At 32.8% G+C, this 20,201-nt stretch overlaps 3 protein-coding genes across 3 annotated transcripts; all 3 read left to right on the top strand.

Annotated features, from left to right (window-relative positions):
* The first annotated feature begins 4,356 nt into the window (after nt 1-4,356).
* Nucleotides 4,357-6,939, top strand: LOC119641216 (KH domain-containing, RNA-binding, signal transduction-associated protein 2). The gene is made up of 5 exons (XM_038039772.1): nt 4,357-5,258; nt 5,314-5,438; nt 5,487-6,094; nt 6,454-6,707; nt 6,775-6,939. The coding sequence occupies exons 1-5, from the start codon at nt 4,976-4,978 to the stop codon at nt 6,837-6,839; spliced, it is 1,335 nt and encodes a 444-aa protein (XP_037895700.1). The 5' UTR covers nt 4,357-4,975; the 3' UTR covers nt 6,840-6,939.
* LOC119641217 (probable serine/threonine-protein kinase cdc7) lies at nt 6,845-8,582 on the top strand. The gene is made up of 2 exons (XM_038039773.1): nt 6,845-7,663; nt 7,883-8,582. The coding sequence occupies exons 1-2, from the start codon at nt 6,942-6,944 to the stop codon at nt 7,941-7,943; spliced, it is 783 nt and encodes a 260-aa protein (XP_037895701.1). The 5' UTR covers nt 6,845-6,941; the 3' UTR covers nt 7,944-8,582.
* Nucleotides 8,583-16,512: 7,930 nt separating this feature from the next.
* On the top strand, nt 16,513-19,975 carry LOC119641252. The gene is made up of 4 exons (XM_038039830.1): nt 16,513-16,818; nt 16,931-17,583; nt 17,962-18,964; nt 19,031-19,975. Exons 1-4 carry the CDS (start codon nt 16,539-16,541, stop codon nt 19,630-19,632), a joined length of 2,538 nt encoding a protein of 845 aa, XP_037895758.1. The 5' UTR covers nt 16,513-16,538; the 3' UTR covers nt 19,633-19,975.
* Nucleotides 19,976-20,201: the final 226 nt, after the last annotated feature.

Raw genomic sequence — 20,201 nt, 5'->3', positions numbered from 1 at the left:
CTAACATTGTACTCCAATCAGCAGTATGCTGGTTTAATATTTAGATTGAAATTATGAATACATTAATATGCTGAAAATGAAATAGTGAGATATGCTATATAAAAAAGTAAAAACATTTATAAATAATAATCACAATATTATTATATAACATTAACATATGTGACAAAATTATCGCACTTTAAATTATTAACTACTCTAAATATGTTTCTATTGCTTCATAAAAAACAAGAAAGTTATATTCGGCTTGGGCCGGATCTCGCGTACCCACCACTATGGTTTTCGCATTCTACTCTCCAAGTTCTTTTGCTTGATCCTCGTCACGTCGCTGAATTATTAAGAATTTCAGCCTTGCAACTTTTGTAATTTCTGAGTAACGAACAAAAATCCACAAAACGAAGTTGCGTTCATCTTATGCTTCGTTAAGCGCTTCTGGTCTGAGCAATTTGACCCATTTTTAATACCAATCTGTGTGCAAAGGCTTCCAATTTCTACAGAATTTGAAGTCGGTATCTTCATTTTGCTTGTGCCAACAACACACATCACATAGACGGTCAGGCCTGGCTAAATCAACACGAGATATAACACTGATCAAGAATATATATAAATGGGTGTACATGCTTCTTACAGTGGTGGGTATAAAAATATAAATAATTACAATGAGTATATAATTTTAAAAAAATATAATATAATGGTATTTTATAATGGAAAAGATATAATATAATGACCAAAAAAATAGAAACCAGAAATAATTATAAACAATTAAACATATTCAAAATGATAATTATGATGATAACTATAAAACAATATTACTTAATTGCGAGGAAGAAACTGTTCAAGTACATTTATTAAAGAACATTTCAAAAATATTAATTTCCCGCTTCGCTACTTACAATGTTTCAATAAATTATTGTAGGGAAACGAACGAACTAGATATGTTAATGAAAAAAAAAATTCGTTACGACGTACACAAAACGTACACAAAATAAATTGTCGTATGTTGTAACGTTTTTATCTTTCCTTCGACTTTCTTCATTTAAGCATTGAGTTGGATTTTATTTGGTGGGGGATTTTAAAATTATTCTCGCTGGAATTATTACAATTATATGTACTTTTATTTTCCTTTTCCGACTTTTTTTTTAGTGAAACTTATACTGGAATATGCTGCTGCGTCCAAAAGATAAGACCCATCTTTTTTAAATCTATTCCCTAGTCCCCCGGAAGGGTTACTTAGTGCACTATACCACGGTAATCGAAGAAAACTTCACATCACTTTGACCTTGGCGCGGTTTTTTAGATCTTTCGCACGATATTCTCTCGACTGCTCGATTGTTTTCAGTTCGTATACGTATATCCAAGTCTCATCGCTCGTAATAATACGTTTCATGAATTTTTAAATTAACTGCAATGAATAGGACCACACATTCACATCTACATTGTTCAAATAGTGCTTTGATGAATTTTAATTCAAGAACGAATCGAAATTTTTTGTTTTGTCCGTGCAATACTTTGAAGTCTAATACGTGGCGATCGCATTTTGCTTTCTAATTTCATTCTCTCTAGATGACTTGAATGTTTTTCATAAACTTTTGACGGATAACGTAGTGGGTTTAACTTTTGCAAGAAACAATCCAAAAGAGCGATGATCGAATTTAAAAGGTACGCTGACCAGGGGTGAGCAAGTTTTCTCATCTACGGGCAAATTTTAATTTTTCTACTATTTATGGCCTAATGAACCAAAACAAACGCATTTCGCATTTGATAACTGCACAAATGAGCTAGCAGTGAAGATAGATTCGATCCATTCGCAGAAATGCTACGTGCGAGCAAATTGAATCTCGAACGTAGCGGGCCGGCGGTAGCCCATGCTTGCACCAAACAGTGCGGAAAACGTAATTAGATGACTCTATTAACGGAAAACATCTCTTCGACGTTTTCTTGTAAAATGTAAGGTATTACAAAAGAATGAATATTCCATACAGTTATTTGGGATTCTTCGCCTAAAATTCTACAAAATTCTGCTGATAATACGCCGGCAGTTTCTTTTTTGGCTGCTTGGCACAACTTCAAGGAGTTTGATGTCGAAATTTTCGGATTTAAAAATGAATTTTCAATATGTATACATTCACTTCTTCAGAATCACAAGTAAGTATTTAGGATAAGCTTCCCTCAATACAATATTACATTTTTATAAATATTAATATTTATTAATAAATTGCTGCAAATTGTAAGAAAATAAAGTGTTTCTGCATTTGATTTAAAAATTATATAAAAAAGAAATTTACTAAATCCTTGGGAATCATTACGTCCATTTCTATAAAAAGAGGCATGCTCACGGCCATTGTATCGGAGGCCTTATAATCGCTTGTACATAAACAAGATCAAATCTCTTGTACATACAGAAAAACTGAATACGCCTAGATATCCATAAAAATGATAAACTAAACCTTGAGCATTCAATAGTTATTTACTGTAAAACAATAATTACTCGCTAATTATTTCATCTTTTTCGCTTTTCGATAGCCAAAAGATATGAACGAATTGCCATAACATGTTCGAATTTAACATTCTATATGAGGGACAAGACAATAGAACGAACTGAGAAAACAGTGAAATTGTAAATTGTTCCCTGTTTCGCAACTTTTTTGAAGTTTCAATGAGTCGAGGAAGTGTTTGTGGAGCGAAACCCTATGTGAGCAAAATTGAGCGTTTTGTTTGGAAATCCACTTTAGCATCACTGAGCGGTTAAGTTTTTGAATATGAACCCTTGCAAGGAGTTCATTATGCATTTCAATGAAACTTGGAAGACTCCCAACCCGAACAGCGGAAATTCTTTTAACACGTTCCCGTTCATTCTAAGATCAGTAAGTGCCTTCAAAAGCACGACACTCTCTTCTTAGTTTTGTAATACTAAGAATGTAGGTATGACACAGGCATCGACAAGCACAGGCAATGAACGTCTACAGACGTCGTTTGCGTCAATGGTTTAAAGAGTTGATCGAGTATTTCTAAAAAAGTCTGAAGGTTTTCCAATTAACACATCTAACGTTGATGATTAGCCAACTTTTAAGGACAAGGGCATGCAAAGAAAACTCAGATTTTCCAGGTCTCGTCGACAGAATATCATAAGTCCTGGTTTTGGTTTAATTACTTTCATATAGCAGATTAACAATCCGAAATTGTATTAACTTTTGAAGATGATTACCAGATTTGATAAATTTGATTTCAATCTTGGACATTTTACCACATTATCTTTTTGTTGTAGATGTGCAGCAAAAAAAGGTTGAAATATTAGAATTAAAACAAATTCTCGATCTGAGTGACCTATTTTCCTTGCTGCGGCATAAATGAAGTTTTTGAGGGAATTCAAAAGCAATGATTGAGACTTGTCGGGAGCTTAAGCAGTCACTAAAAAATTGACGAAGACTTTCTAATTTCTCGGATGAAATTAAGCTTAAAAGCTTCAATAATTCTAATTTGTTGTACTAGTCACAAACTAAGACAATAGGTTAATAAAATTTTTTTATCAGTGTAGTTTGCTTAACCGTTCTATGACAAATATGTAATCGAGTCATTCTAAATTATGTTCATACAGTTGTTTTATATACGATGAACACGAGTAAGTATAAACTACACGGCGTTCGATGCAACTTGAGCGGCAACGATAACGTTTGTTGCAGAATTGATAGGATTGCTTCTAAAAGGAAGATGGGAAGATTTTTTACCGTTCGTGTACAAGGAGTAAAAATCAACAATTCCGTATTGAAGACAACGAGTTCAATGACTAGAATCGTAGGTTATCATGAAGGAATTTAAAAAAGCCTAAAATAGAAAGTGTTGTGACATCAGTGTTAGTGATGAGAAATGGAAAATTTGGAACCTCTTGCATTTTTAGAAAATTTTTGGAGCGAATGAATTTTCAATGGTTTTGAAACCATTTTGCACGGCATGTGATTTGCTATATAATAGAAGAAGGACCAAGTTTTTGAATAATTTTGTAACGGTTTTGCATTAAGTGGAAATGCGTAGGAAATTTATCGCATGTTTGTGTATGAATAATTTATTATTTTTATACTTATATTTTACAATTAACAATAATAGCTCTGCAGTAGTGCAATATAACAGCAAAATTCCTTCTTTTTTTTAATAAAGTGTATTATGGCAATGCCATGTAGAAAAATAGTAAAAGCGCTAAACCTAAACCGTTTCGCGAAAACGCTAGCAAATTGCCATTACTAGTTTTTAGGAAAAGAAGGAGAAAAGCCATCAAAGCCGACGACAAAAATTTAGAAAAGTAATTTTTATCTAATTAAAATCAGTAATATTTAAACAAAAAGAAAAAAGTGAGAAAGTATTATTGAACAACTTCTATAGTGTACTATATGCAAATTTTATTTGTTAAGAAAAAAAGAAAAATATGCGAAGAGCTGTAATGATTCCTCTAGAAAAACTGGTATTTGCGTGAGAAAAAGTGAAAGTATATTTTCTATGAATTTGTTGCAACATTTAATGCTCAGTCTAACATAAAAGAAATAAGAGTCCGATTATATTTTCATTCGAAAACCGTGAAGTTAAACTTATAAATTTTTTCTGCTTGTTTTTTCGCTGAAATTAAAGCAGACACAAAAGAGTTATCGTTGGCGTCTGGAATTTTTTGCTTGCCTGCCAACGGGGTAGAAAACAGAAAAAACTGTATGCATAGTCTGATGTGTGCTTGTATTTGTGTTAGAAGGAAATGTGAAAACGTTTATAAAAAATGCTATTTTTTAAAGTTTTTTAATTGCTTATTACAGTTCGATAAATGAAGTGTTTTCCCTTGATTAATAATTTTTGTGAAATATTTTGCTACCTATTCATTGAATTAAAGGCAAATAATACATAACTTTACGAAACACACATACGGACACATATATACGTAAAATTGGGTTGGTGTGGTGGTGGAGAAGGCTAATAACCAAATATCCACAACAGCAGTAACATGACAGACAATTATGATGATAATGGAGACTATCCCAACTATACTGAAGACGATGATTATGGTAAACAACGAAAGACTGGTGTGGGCCCTGGTGGTTCAAATTCTCAATTAGTTTCCTCTCATAACGGTGACAACAGTGCTAATCACGGTTTAAACGTCAATATGGCAACAAGTGATAATAACCACTTAAACGAGAAAGCAAATGAGTATATCAGAGATTGCTTGAGTGAAAAGGCGCGTATGGAAAGAAAATTTCCAATAGCTGAAAAATTATTGGACAGTGGTAAGTAGAAAAGTGATCGCTAAGGCTTTGATAGTATCCTCGTTTTTGCTTAAAGAAATTGAAAAAGTTCAAACTACGGGACGTATACCCTCACGGGAACAAAAATATGCTGACATTTATCGAGAAAAACCATTGCGAGTTTCACAAAAGGTTTTGGTTCCCATTAGAGAACATCCCAAAGTAAGATATATGTTGCCATTGGCTTTCCAGTTGTAACCTTTTTTTCAGTTCAATTTTGTAGGCAAACTTTTGGGACCCAAGGGTAATTCACTGCGTCGCTTGCAAGAGGAAACACTCTGCAAAATGACTGTTCTGGGACGCAACTCTATGCGCGATCGTGTTAAGGAGGAGGAATTACGCAATTCTAAAGATCCAAAATATGCACACCTTAATAGCGATCTACATGTAGAAATCTCTACAGTAGCACCCCCTGCTGAGGCCTACGCCCGCATTGCATATGCTATGGCAGAACTACGAAAATATCTTATACCTGACAGTAACGATGTTATAAGACAGGAACAATTACGTGAACTAATGGATAACGCTCATATCTCCGATGAGACGAAATCAACAACACCCTACAAGAAATTACCAACACATCATGCGGGTGTAGGCAACGTTAGCCTAGCTACAGCATCCGGCAGCGGTGGTATGACGGCCACATCAACCGCTGGAGCTCAAGTTAAAAATATGTCATTGTCAACAGCCTCTTACAGAAGTAATGCACAGCAGCAACAACAGGCTAATAATACATTTAATAAAAATAATGTGGCACCCAAACAAAAAGTTATGTCTATTTTGGAAAAAGCTCGTTCAGCCATGGAGGAAACGTACGGGTAAGTGAATGAAAAAATAGATCTAAATTTCTGTATAAATATTTTATTAGAAAAATGTAGAGGACCGGGAAAGTGAATTCGTTTTCAAGGTGGTAGGATTATTAAATGGCAGGACTTACATTTTTAAGGCCATCTGCGATTAACGTCATTTAAAGCGGTTGTTAATATTGTTGGAGTTTTCGGGTTACTTGCTATGAATAAAAATATCAATTTTTGCCTTTAAACACTAGTTTATAGGGAAAGTCCTGCGTCGTAAGTCATAAGAAAAATACAGGCAAACGGGTGATCCAAAGCATTCAAGCTATTAAAACGCTAGGTTAAGAGCTTAGACAAAAACATACAATTTTTGTTGATTACAGGCGTGGTTTTGAGACGGACAGTGTGACATATGATCAGAGCCACACTTATGACTCTTATAATTACGTGTCAGCAGCTGGAGCTGCTGCTGGTCCCCCAACGGTACATAACCACAACATACCACCACATACAACTCAAGCTCCAACTGGTATTGGTACGGGTGCTTTAAATAGTAGAACACCATACGAGAATACTGATTATTCTGAATTGGACTATAATAGAAGAGATTATTACCAACATTCTCCCAGTTACGGAAGTAAGTTGATGTCGAAATTATGTATCCGTACCATGAACTGTTTTTATTCAATCATATTTGATTACAGCAAGTGGCATACAATCGAATCAAAATAATGCATTAAATCCCAATCGCGGTCATGTTAACAGGTGAAATTTATTTGCAACTACATCAACAACACATCAAAATAATGCTAATAATCAAGTTTTAACCAATAATTTTAACAATAATAATGGAACCCAACAGCAGCAAACAATGCTTTCAAATTCCTCGAATATTACCCATTTCAATAATAATTTAACCACAACATCTTGTTCGTCCTCTAATGCAAACAATTTTCAGTTAAATATAAAACAACAACAACCACAACAACAAATGGGAAGTCTTACACAATTAAATGCTATGAGTTTAAAGGGAGTTTTAAATAATAATAACAATAATAATAACACCAACAACAATAATAATAATATTATCAATAACAACAATAATTTTATAAAAAATCCATCAATAAACACACAATATTTAAGTACAGAACAAATAACAATGCCTAGCAATGTCGGTATTGTTCAACAGCATCAACAACAACAACAACAACAACAACATAGCTCACAAACAATGACAATATCAACCCTGCAAAATCAAAATCTCCCACCGTCTCTTATGCAACAACAATCACAACATCAACAACAGCAACAACATTATACCATTAGTAATAATAATAATAATAATAATCACAGCTTAATAAATGGTTCACTAAAATGCGCCCCCATTTTGATCAATAGTTTAACAACAACAACTACTGTAATAGACACCACAACAACATTACCAATCACGACTTCGTCAACTCTTAACGCAGTCAATGGGTTGATAAATAATAATACAACATTACAAGAGGCGCCACTATCTGCAACATGTCTGCAGGGTGCCACCTCCGGTTATCCTGCTGTCACAAGTGCTGCTAATTTACTATTTGTAAGGTATTAAAACCCCTCAAATTTCAGACCATTTCTCCATAATTTAATTTTACAGACGCAGTATGTTCTGTTTTACTCTTATTTATTCATTTATTAATTTGTTTTTTTGGTTAACTTTTTACACGATAACTCTGAAGCACAATAACTTTATAGCACATACCTATACATAATTGTTTAACATTTACAATGTTATACAATTATTTTCCGTTTTGTTTTTTACAGACCTGCAAATCCTTCGTTACATGTTGGTAAAGTACCATTTCTGTCACTCCAGTTTCTTTGAACAATTTATGCTAGATTTTGTTTTTTGTAAACAAAACAGAAAAGCAAAACATTAAAATCTTCGTTTAACTTTTGAAAACTTGTAGGTAACCGAAAGGTGAAAATCAATATTTCTTTTTCGCTTTTAAACAAAAAACAAAAGCCTCTTATGGACTTACTTAGTTTCATGAAAACTATGTTCAAGACCATAAGGTCTTTAAAAACGAAATATTAAAAAAGAAAAAAAACAACAGTAAAGGAAATTAAATAAAAATGAATGAAGAAAACTATATAAAAATGAAGAAACCCAAAAGGATTTTATATACACACGCCACTTACATTATATACAAAAACAGGAACTCATCCCTACACTTAACGTCAGATTTTTCAGACGAATTTATTAATTGAAAAGGACCCTTGCGCGGACACATACACGCCCATACAGATATTTATAAATTACATTATTATTTGAAACAAATAAAAAATTATTTCATATATATACTTACACACATATATATGTTTACACAAATTATATATTTAGGAGTTTAAATGATTACAAAAAATGAAGAAAGCCACTCCTAGTTTATCTATCTTTAAGATGAAAACAATCTATGACAACAAGTTATACATATATTTTAAAAAAAATATATATATATATATATATATATATGTACATATATATATATTAAAAAAAATTGTTTAAACAAACAAACCCTACCATACCAACTGTAAAAAACAACTAAAAGTTGTGTTTAAATAAAAATAATGACTTTAATAAGTATATTAAACTAAAAGACAAAAACAAGAAAGAAAACTTTAAAAACTTTTGTGCTAATTACAAGAAAGGAGAAGGAAATATATATTTTAATAATGATTAATAACAAAAAATTATATTTAAAAAAAAAAAAAGAAATCAATAAGTAAACTAAAATTAAATAATTGCATAAATTAAGCGATACACGGGCACATTTAACGGAAATCTGAAAAGACAAAAATGCAACAAATAAATAATTAAAATGAAAAATTACTTTATAATAATAAATCATACAAAATCATTAAAATTATATTAACAATATATAACATTTAATATAAAAATAGCAAACAAGAAAGAAAAAGAAACAAGTAAATAACAATCAAATTTCACTGCTGGATTTCACGAATTATTTTATTCATTAAAAAGATTAAAGAGAGACGAGACGGTATTCTCCCTATATACAATATGCAATAAGCATATAGTTAAAATTACTTTTAAGTATTTTCAATTGTTCGCCTATAAAAACTTCCAAGGCAAGTTTTTTCATGAGCTTTTTTCGTAAGATTTAGAGAAATTTACATCATTTCCTTACAATTAGAGTACAACCTATCAGCTATTTTATTAATAATATATAAAGTGAGGGATGGGTAGAGTTTTCGATGGCCAACAAGTCGAAAATCGAACGCAAGATATTCCGTCTTCTATTATTATCTATTGTTGAAGGTCATTAAAGCTTATTTTTTAGCAACCTTTTTCTAAGAACTGGTTCTTGTAGTGATCTCTATTTCGATTTTGCAATACCTTTTACCTGGATTATAGGCAATTAGAACAAATTATGAGTAAGCACAAATAAATAAATATTTTCTTAACCGAAAATTTTCGTTAGACTCTTTGCACAATCCTGCAAGTATTTGTAGCAAGTTTTAAATGCATAGCTGCGGCAAATTGATAATTGCACTATATAGGCTATTGTAGAGTGTTTGTACGTTCGTCATACCAGTGTTCAGTTTGTGCCTTGGGAATTTTGAAAAGATTTCACTTTTCATAGTGATTTTTACGACCTTCAAAAGAAGTGGTTATATGATTTTTGCGGTAATAATATATCTTTGACTTCAAAATCGATTTGAAAAGGTTAGTAGCCACCTTGCTTGAATATGTATAAAAAATCGTCAATTATTGAACATCCACCCTTCAACCTGTAGCGTTTGTTGCATAACTTATTCAAGTCCTCTTAATTAATAATGCGTTCTGGATTTTTTTAAAAACTTTCTCTATGGCGAATAAATCTTTTTTACCATTTTTTAAATTTTAGTAATTTCTTTAGCGGTGGACGGATATAATAATATTCTTAACAAACTAAATATATAAATATAATTAATTTTTTTAAAAATTATATATTTAAACCTAATCAAACAAGCAAAACAATACTTTATGAAACTAATAATATTCCGCTAATACAAAACGAACGATAAAACCTAATTGGGGAAACACAATGAATGAATAAGATAACATAATTACTTTAAAAAACAAAAACGACAATGAAATTAAAAATAATTATATAAAAGAAAGATAAATATATATAAAAGCATTATATACCTTGTACGGATGATATAATAATAAATTGCAATCTAAAAAGATTAAAATCTATAATATATGATATGATATGATATGATATGATATGTAATTCAAGACCCACACATAAAAAGAATAATATATATTTTATGCATAAAACTTAAAATTTTATATAAAATTCTAATCAATTTATAAAAGAAAAAAAAAAAGAATTTCAATTTTTTTATTACATCCTTATTTAATTCAGTACAACTTATATTCCTTATCATTATTTCAATTATTACTCTACATATATCTATTAAAAAACGTGTGCTCAAAGCAGCTATATGTTATGTTAATATTAAATAATTAAATATTAATTTATTTTTACTTTTCTTCTTTTTTTTATTTTATACGCAGTTTATGTTGCGAGTATTTACAAAATCCTTAATTCTACTTGTGTGTTGTGACGAACATTTTTTTTTTTTAAATTCGAAAGCTAAGAGAAAGGAATTAAAAAAGTTATGAAAGCTAGGTACGGGTAAGTGTATGCATATTTAAAGATCCGATAGCGCGCATAAGAGCATACAAAAGAGGCGAATAATTGTGATTTGTTATCTACTTGAACGTAACTCGAATGGACAAGCACAATATGTTGACCGTTGCCCCAAAAACCACTCACAATGATTCTCGTTAATTAGTTTAATTTGATTAAAAATATAAGAAGTTTGTTCGTCTGAATCAAGTTCAGTCCGATTCTGGTATATACTTTTCGCATCCCTTCGTTACACCTTGTTAAGTCCGAAAAAATTACAATTTGACTGCATATACTTTAATAAAATGCATTAGGGACGCATTGAACGATATAAATGTTAGTTTTTCTTGTTTCTTTTATAAGCTTAACGTTCGTAGATGTATTACGGATTCACTTTTATTCAAACGCTTTGAAAACTTACAGGAAGCGCAAATCAAAAAATACGATATATGTTTTACTTAGCATATATATATATGTACAGCAATGAATGGTTTGTGCAAATTTATTTGAATGAAAAATTTCAAGCACCAGTAGCAAGACATGGATCTTGTTTCCTTCAATTATCGACAAGGAGAATATATGACAAAATTTTCTTATTCATGTAGCCATAAGGAAATTTCTGTCTATGGTTGCGGCCATTATAAAAATGCTTTTGCTATATTCACGAGTTGACATACTTTCCGATTACTTTGTTACAATAAAATTTGCCCCGATGCTTTGTTCGTTTTGTAAAGATGCACATGTAGTTTTATGTTTCATCCTTAATTATATTTACTTATATATTACTTGCACTTAAATACTCGTTTCTCATTAAACAACAACAAATAAAGAAAATATATGCTACATATTTTAGATTTTTAAATATTTTAAAAAGATAATAAATATATATATATATATATATATATATATATATATATATATAAAGATAAATTAATAACAATTTTATTAAATATCAATGTATACTTAAAATTATATAAAGAAAAAGAAGAAATATTAATGAGATCCCTGCTCTAATAAATAAATACATCAATAATAATTACAAAATGAAAAATATCCAAAAGAGAAAAAAAGATCATATAAAAGGAAGAAAATTATTAAATCAAATCCGATATTAAAAATTACGACATAGAAAAATGTCACTGGATTATATAACATGTAACGGTAATATCAACAATAATAACAATAATAAAATGAAATTATATATATATATATATATGTATATCTATATATATATATATATATTATTTATGTATATATAAGTGTATATATATATATACATATATATATATATATATATATATTGGAAAAATATGTTTATGAATTTTTTATGTTTCTAACGAGTATTCGTTCATAGGTTCAATCGTTTGCGTAGTATAGGTGTCGCTGGCGTAACTTTGACATTACTGATCCTACACTAAGCTATTCTTTGGCGCGTTTGAAAGATAACAGTCCTTAGATAAATAAAACAAGTAAAAAGAATATAGTGGAAGAAAGTCTACCATTAAATACCTAATTATTATTTTTGTACTGACCCCTCAAAATTGGGGCTTAAAATGAAACTGATCCAAACCGAAACATCTGCAATAGCTTACGTCCCTGTTTTAAAACATGTCAGTGCATAAATTTACCTCAAAATATCTGTAGGTTGAGCACAAGAAAGTAAGGCGGAGAGTGGGACACACAAGCCTAGGTTGATTCAGAGAATGATCAACATTCAGCAAGTGGAGTTTATAATAAATAAAACGTGGCTCTATAGTAATGTCCCCTTGTAACGTAAGTGATGTAGAATATAATAAACAGCATTTGTTAGCATCGACGTGTTTTAATTCAATCGAAAGCAAGCCTGCGTTTTGAAAATTAGATACAATCCTAAAATAATTCACTTATTTTGCTATCAAGGCGATAACACATTTCGCAACGCGCAAATTTTAAAAACGTGCCGCGATCTACTTCAGCAGCCATTCATAAAGTTAATGTAATTCTTCAAGAAATTGAGAGAAATCGATGCCTTTCATTTTATAATATTGCTGCGGAATTAAACAATGACCAAAGGCTGAATACGAAAAGAATTTCGATATTTTGTACGATGTGAATGAATTTCGACCGAAAAATTTAATGGATTGAATTTTCAAGATTATAGTATGCGAGATTAGACGAAATCGTTCCATTTTTGGACGAGCAAATAAAATGCAAAAAAAGGTGGGTCACGAAGGAAAATAGTGTACAAAAGAAATCATTTTCCAACATACACAGGTCATTGCCAGCGGTGACATTTTCATGACAAGTAGGCCTGGTAGGCATGGTAAAAAGTCCATTCTTTTTGTTATTATTATTATTATTAATTTAGCCAGAGAATAAATTCTAAGACTATTGGCTTTATTGAAAACTCTGCCGCGTTTGAGATTTGGAGTCACGATCATTTAATCGGTAATCGAGACTCTACTCGGCCACTCAAGCGGGCTAAAGAAAAAAATAATTTTTAATAATTTATGATAAAAATTCATCCAAAATAATACTTTGACTTAGAAGTTAACTGCAGCACAATTCGGCCGCATGCATTTATTTTTTAACCCTATTCCATACAAAGCAAAACTTCATATGAAAAGCAAAACTTGATATGGCCAAATGGTGCAATTTTTAAAATCATTCGACGAAAATTGGTAATAGCAATTTGATATAAAAATTGACTGTACCAAATTTGAATCACGCAGGCCAATGCTTGGACTTTCAACTCATACGAGGGCTTCCACAAAAAGTAATCTTTTGTATGGTAAAATGTCTAGTTTTTAATATTTTACGGTGAAAATTAGTTCATAGCAGTAATTTCACATACAAACTAAGTGCAGCGTATTTAGACCGGGGATCTAATGAAAAGTAAGTCTTTATATGGCGACAAACTGTAACTTTTCACACTTCATAATGGCGGTTCAGTAGAAACGTGGCATTAGATCAGATTAGTTTCAAATGCCTATCTGGTGGAATCAACTCTAAATAATGGGATTTTCTTAACATCTGCAACCCATCTGCGTTTCGTAACCAATTTTCGATATAATAGCAACAATTCAATGGTATTTACAAGTTTTAGGAAAGCTTACTTAAACGGGAACTTTAGTGTTTAAAAACAGATCACGATTTAAAATCAATCTGTGTTCTTGAATAAAGGGATAAAGAATAAAGAAAATAGTCCGTTGAAAAAATCTCCATTTGAAGTCGCGTGATTTCGACCATTATTGTTACCCATTGTTGTAATAGGTGGAGTATCAGTGGATCAGTTTGAAACTAAAGCAGAGTTCAGTTTCAATTCAGTGTAACCTTCTAAAGAGAAGTAATGTCTTAATAATAAAAACCGAAATGGACGAATTTTTGTAACCTGCTGGTTACATTTTTAGACTAATGACGAATGAAAATGGCTCGGATCGGACCGCTTTTTCGAACACTTTCCACACAGCTCCTTATTCTGCAAAGTCGTTCGATGTATTAGGTGAGGTGCTGTAGGATGCTTAATGGTGGGCCGTGTTTCATTATAGTGTTTTTGTTTGTGTCTATTTACCCATGACGAATGCAGATACGTGAACTTGACGTTCGCACAGTAGATAAAAGTAAATCAAACATATACAATTGTTTCCACTCAAAAAGTCGAACTTATTTTTAATGTTCCCATTGCCATAGAATCTTGTAATAATTCGAAACACTTTTTGTTCATCCTAAACACTTTTCCAGGTTCTTCAGTATGCCTTATTTTCGCTAGAGCGTAAAACTCGGCATTTTTTTCAACTGTAAAATATTTTAAATTCAGACTTTCTGTGAGTTCCAAACTTTCATTTAGGCCATTATGGCCAGAAGGAGAACCGATTTGGCTGCAACATAATACTTGTTGGCCGTTTTTCCTGAGTTTCAGAAATTATTTGTAGGCTGGAAACAGTCCGCAATTTTTAACGTAAAGCATTAAACATCATACCTTTTCGCAATTAAAAAAGTTGCTTGTCAGGGAATCGATTATATATGGCGAAATCCAAATGTTGACCCAATATTGATGTTGGACGTATTTGGCACAGTGTTTTTTTTATGTTAAACTATTGTTACGGATCAATTTCCATAATGAAATACTAAAAACTAAATTTTTTTGCCATATAAAGGTTTACTTTTCGTAAAAATGGTTACTTTAAAGGAGGTTTAAACAAGTAAGCCTTATATTCGGCCGGGTCGAATCTCGCATATCTACCATCGTTAAAATCTTCAGCATACCGCGATTTTATTTACGATTATAAAAGAACGAATGGGATAAAATGTATCTTCCTCCTTCTAAAGTAAAGGTTCACTACAAGCTTTCATAAAAAAGAATTAGTTTGCAAAGTCGTAACATTCCAACCTCTAAATCCTTTTATCTGATGCCCATGTCGACAATATTATGATAAAAAAAGTTAGTCCACCAATTAGTCGTGACGTCAATGGTAGTTAATATGGAATTAAACACACTTGGCTTCTAACATTTTATTCTCCAAGAAAATATAAAAAATTTCAGGCTTTCATAATTTGTGAATAATGAGCAAAAACCTACAAATTTTTCCATAGGAAAGCGACGTTGCGTTCCGCTAACACTTCATTGCAGGCTACACTCTGACTAATTTAGCCCATTGTCAATATAAAACTGCGTGCTGATCCTTCCAGCGTTTCTACCAAATTTGAAGTCGACATCTTCATCTTTGCAACCAGGAGAGTATCATGAACACACACCTCACAGACGGATAGACATGGCTTAATCGATTCAGAAATTCCCGTTCACCACGTATATATATATATATACATATATTTTCTGGGATCTCTGAAGTTCCCCTTTACGTGTTCCAAACATTACAACAGAGTAAGTGTACCCCTATCCGTTGATGGTAGGTATAAAAATTGGACAATTCAATCCAAATTTTTCACATGAATTTAACATGCCGAAATACTGCTAGGCAGCTGTCTTTGTCACGAAGTTTTGAAACTTGCAAATATATCCGTATAATGATGTTTTCAAAATTGGACACAGGCGAGGTATCAATAGTCCGAGATCATCATTTTCCAATATGTTTAATTCCAAAACATCTATGTATATATATTTCTGTACAATAAAAGACGGGTTTATTGCGTTTATCCTAAATCCGTACAAATTTAACAGAAGTGAAATCGGCAAGCTTATAAATCATTGGAAGACGACTTTAAGCTAGAATAAAAGCTATGTTCCTAATCGGTAAATTGTATGCAAAATTTTAGCTGTTGTAGTATGTCTTTGAATCGGGCGTGAACTTATGCAATCATCGAATTTGTGCTTAAAGATAATAAAATATATACATGTAAAGTTTTCATTATAGCAGTAGAGTGTGGTAGAAGCATGTATTGTGTATAACTTTGCGATCGCTGGATTCCCACGGACTATAGGCGGATTATAGGCTGACCTAAATAAAGCATTTCGCTTATGAATCATTTCATGGAATTTGCAATGCATAAATTTGGCTGTGGAAGGTGTAAAACATTTTCACCTCTCTAATTTCTTTGGTTCTGAGGTGGTTAGCGCAGCTAGCGATATTAAAGCACACAACAGCTGAGACGCATATTGTGAATTATTGGCAGATGCATAAGTGCGGCAAGACCAACGAAGAGTATTTAAACGAAAAGAAAAAGGAAAAGAAAAACAAAGAAAGCAAATCCTGGCGAGGATTTGTTGGCAGTGATTCATGTATTTTTGTTTGTACGGTAGATTTTCATCTTAGTTTTCTTTTAGTTTCACAATAATAATTATGAGCAATTCCTGTGTTGAAACACCAGCTGCACCAGAGTGGTTATCGAAATTAGAGAGCCGTCGTGAGCAGCTAAAACGTTGTAAATTAGGACATGAAGCAGGCGCAGGGGCTGCTTGCAATGATTGCGGTGATAAATGTCCTGGATTGGATTTGCATTTTTGGCGTAAAGTGTGCCGTAATTGCAAATGTCGTAAAGACCAGCACATGTGCACCGACGACGATTTATCCGGATGGGCTCAATTTGAAATTTTAGGTCAAATACGTTCAAAACCAGCCTGTAAGTCGCTTCACTTATTTTTTTTTTAACATTAAACATCGACAGTTATTTACGTTTATCGCTCTGGCGTGGAAAAAAAAAATTGAAAAATTGTTTTTCTGCATGTTTACAGTTATTCGCATAAAAGCATTGGCTAGTCAACCGGTTCAATTGGAATGGATTCCTCCAAACGTAGCACCGGACGTAGCAGCCGATTATATGGAAAAATTGGGTACAGAAAATGTCCCAGTTGCTGGTAGTGAGGCAGCTACAAAACGGAAGCAACAATTAGAATTTCAAGTGCCACCACATGACTTGGATGCCGCTTTGTGTGATAATCTTTCCGAATCCGAAACAAATCAATTGCAACAATATGTACAAAAGATACGCGACAGTTGTGTGGGTCAAGGCAATGTTGTGCGTGTCGGCAATTACGGCGGTAATGCGCTGATTGGCAACATAAAGCAAGCAGCAGACGGCGATCTGCTTCGTCAAGCTAAATATGAAGAAATGCTGTCGGTTCTACAAGAAGTTCCTACTGTCAAAGACCTAATCCTTAGTGACCTGCTAACGAATGACAAATTAGCCACGGCGCTCAAACAACAAGTTCCTTGCAGCTACCCAAAAATTTTTGTCGCCTTTTCAGACCCGATTGCTGATGGATCATTGGGCTTAAAATTAAAATCCAAGTTGGCCCCAGCGACTCTTAATGGTCTGAACGAGTCAGCCATACAAAGTTTAGTATCCAATGGGCCAATTTACGACAAAATATTTGCCAAATTGAAGGTAGCTTTAAAAATTATATAATTTTTCTATAAAATTTAAAGTAAGGACAAATTCTATGCCAAGCGTTTACGAATAACTTGAAATAATTAAATGCGCGTTCGGAAAAAGAATTTCAAATCTTCACCGCGTACGAAGACAACCAGCATTATTATCAAAGTTATTAAAAACAAATAACTGAATATTTTTCGTGGCTATTAAGAAGTAGCCTTTCTTACTTTCTTTCGAACAATTCTACAAGCATTAAGACAAATGTCACATCAAGGTATCGGTTGTTTGTTTCGAAAATTCATATAAAGAAAGCATTGCAATTGAGACTTGGCTTGAAATTTGTGATTCGAATCAGTCAATCTTTACGGCTATACGCATTTTTCTTTGCAGAATAACAATTTCGATATATCGCGTGATCCGCGCTTGGGTCCATTATATGATGTACGTCAAGAATATTTAACAAATCCGTCCATTAAAATGGAGTTGGACAGTATATATTCTGGAAACGCCTATGCTTGTTCGACCCCGTACAGTTCCCCTCTGAAAACTCCGTCCAAGTTCTTGCATGATTTGTCTTTTAATTCTCCATTGCCCATGAAATGCCCTTTACAAACACGTTTCGGACGCGATATGATGCAAGTGACTCCTATGCGAAAAGTTCAATTCGCTAATACCGCAACGATTGTACATGAATGCGGATTACCTACGAACGTGGATTATGAACGTGATCGTTTGTTTGCCAAAATTTTATATTCCCAACCTTTAAAGCGAGCTTTAGAATATGCCAAACGGGATATAAAGGCAGAGCCTTTCTTGGTAGCTCTATCGCATGACAGCTCAGAAGATTTAAATAATGCTAATTTAAGTGAATTAACGAAAAGTAAACTCGATAAACTTGACATTAAATCGAAGGACATGCTCCAGAGCGCTGTACTAAATGCTCCATTTTATGATCGCTTATTCCAAGCTTTGAAAGACAAAAACATTAAGTATACGGATTGCCCAGCGAACCTTTACAGCACCTTACAAAACCTAACGCAGGAGTTGCGTGCTGACAAGCCTTTCTACGAAGAGGTACGCGAATTCGTTACCGCTTTGCCTAATAGTTTGGAGGTCGCTTACGCACCGGTCAATGTTAATTTGCAAAAAGCTATGACCACTTCAAGGAGTAGCGACTCTGGATTTGAGTCGAAACCTTCCACTCCTCAACATGGGATAAATAATCTTCCTCCTGATGATCTTCAAGCATTGGTTGGAAAATTTTCTACTATTCCTGGTATAGAGGATATGAATATGTATCCACAGGTGGAACCATCACAAACTCAACCACCATTCACCAGTAAATTACAAAATTTATCTTTACAAGATAAGCCAACAGTCATGCAACAAGAAGGTACATTGACATAAGTCATTTGGTAATTTCTTTATAAAAAAAAATTTCCTATATTTTACAAAACAGGCGAGACGTTAAGACCGCTTCCTTTAAATTGTAGTGATTGCTCACAAAAAATTAATTTTGGAGATGTTGCGGTTAAAGCTGCCCGCGCTGGAAAAGAAATCGCCTGGCATCCTGAGTGCTTTAAATGTCACGCATGCCGTGAACTTTTAGCTGATCTCGTTTATTTCTTTCACGGCGGTCATGTGTACTGTGGACGAGATTTGGCGGTAAAATTAAAAATACCTCGCTGTAAAGCTTGTGATGAGTTGATCTTTACTAAAGAATATACCGCAGCTGAAGGGGCAACATTCCATATTAAACATTTTTGTTGCTTTCAATGCGATCATCCATTGGCTGGGCAACAATACGTTCCCGATGAAAAGACCAATATGCCCCTATGTCTAAAATGTTATGATGAATATTACGCGGCTGCATGTCAGCGTTGCAAACTGCCTATAGGTCCAGGGGATCAAGGTGTCGCCTGGGGTCAAGTTCACTGGCATGATTCATGCTTTCTATGTGCCGGTCAAAATTGTGGCCGCTCGTTAATTGGGGGTCGTTTTTGCGTTAAACAAAATATGCCGTTTTGTAGCCCCGTTTGTGTGCGTAGTATTATGCAATAAGAAGCAGAAGAAAATAAATATTGTCGTTTAAATTCTTTGGACATGCAAAACATTGCAATTGAATATCGCACTTTTAACGCACAGTTCTTGTAGGCTTTTCCGCAAAAAAGCAAAAAACTTAATCTTCTAAACAAGATTTTAAAGTTTTTTAACTTCTTTCCTTCTCTATTAAGCCAAGTTAAGATTTTTATGGTTTCTAGCGTGTAAGATACCCAATATGCCTTTTATTTTTTTACCAATATTTACAAATTTACGCATTTATAAACAATTATACATTTTTATATATATGGTTAATATATTTTGTGAGAAACATCGATAAAATCACATTTGTTTTTATTGCAAAATGCATCATATTACAAACGCTCATGCATTTAGACAATATTGAGTAAATTCTCAGGTAACTGACTCTTGCTCTTTGGACCAACTGATGTCTACATTCATTTTTTTCTTCAAACAACTTTGATAGAATCGAAGTGTACGTTTCCTTTGAACGGTGATTGAATGGTTCACCCAAAGATCAGGGATACATTCATTTTGCCAATCAAGAGGAAAACTGCAGAGAACCCTTA

This window comes from Glossina fuscipes, unplaced genomic scaffold (assembly GCF_014805625.2).
Source record: "Glossina fuscipes isolate IAEA_lab_2018 unplaced genomic scaffold, Yale_Gfus_2 147, whole genome shotgun sequence".
NCBI lineage: Eukaryota > Metazoa > Arthropoda > Insecta > Diptera > Glossinidae > Glossina > Glossina fuscipes.
This window is presented reverse-complemented; position numbering and strand designations above follow the sequence as displayed.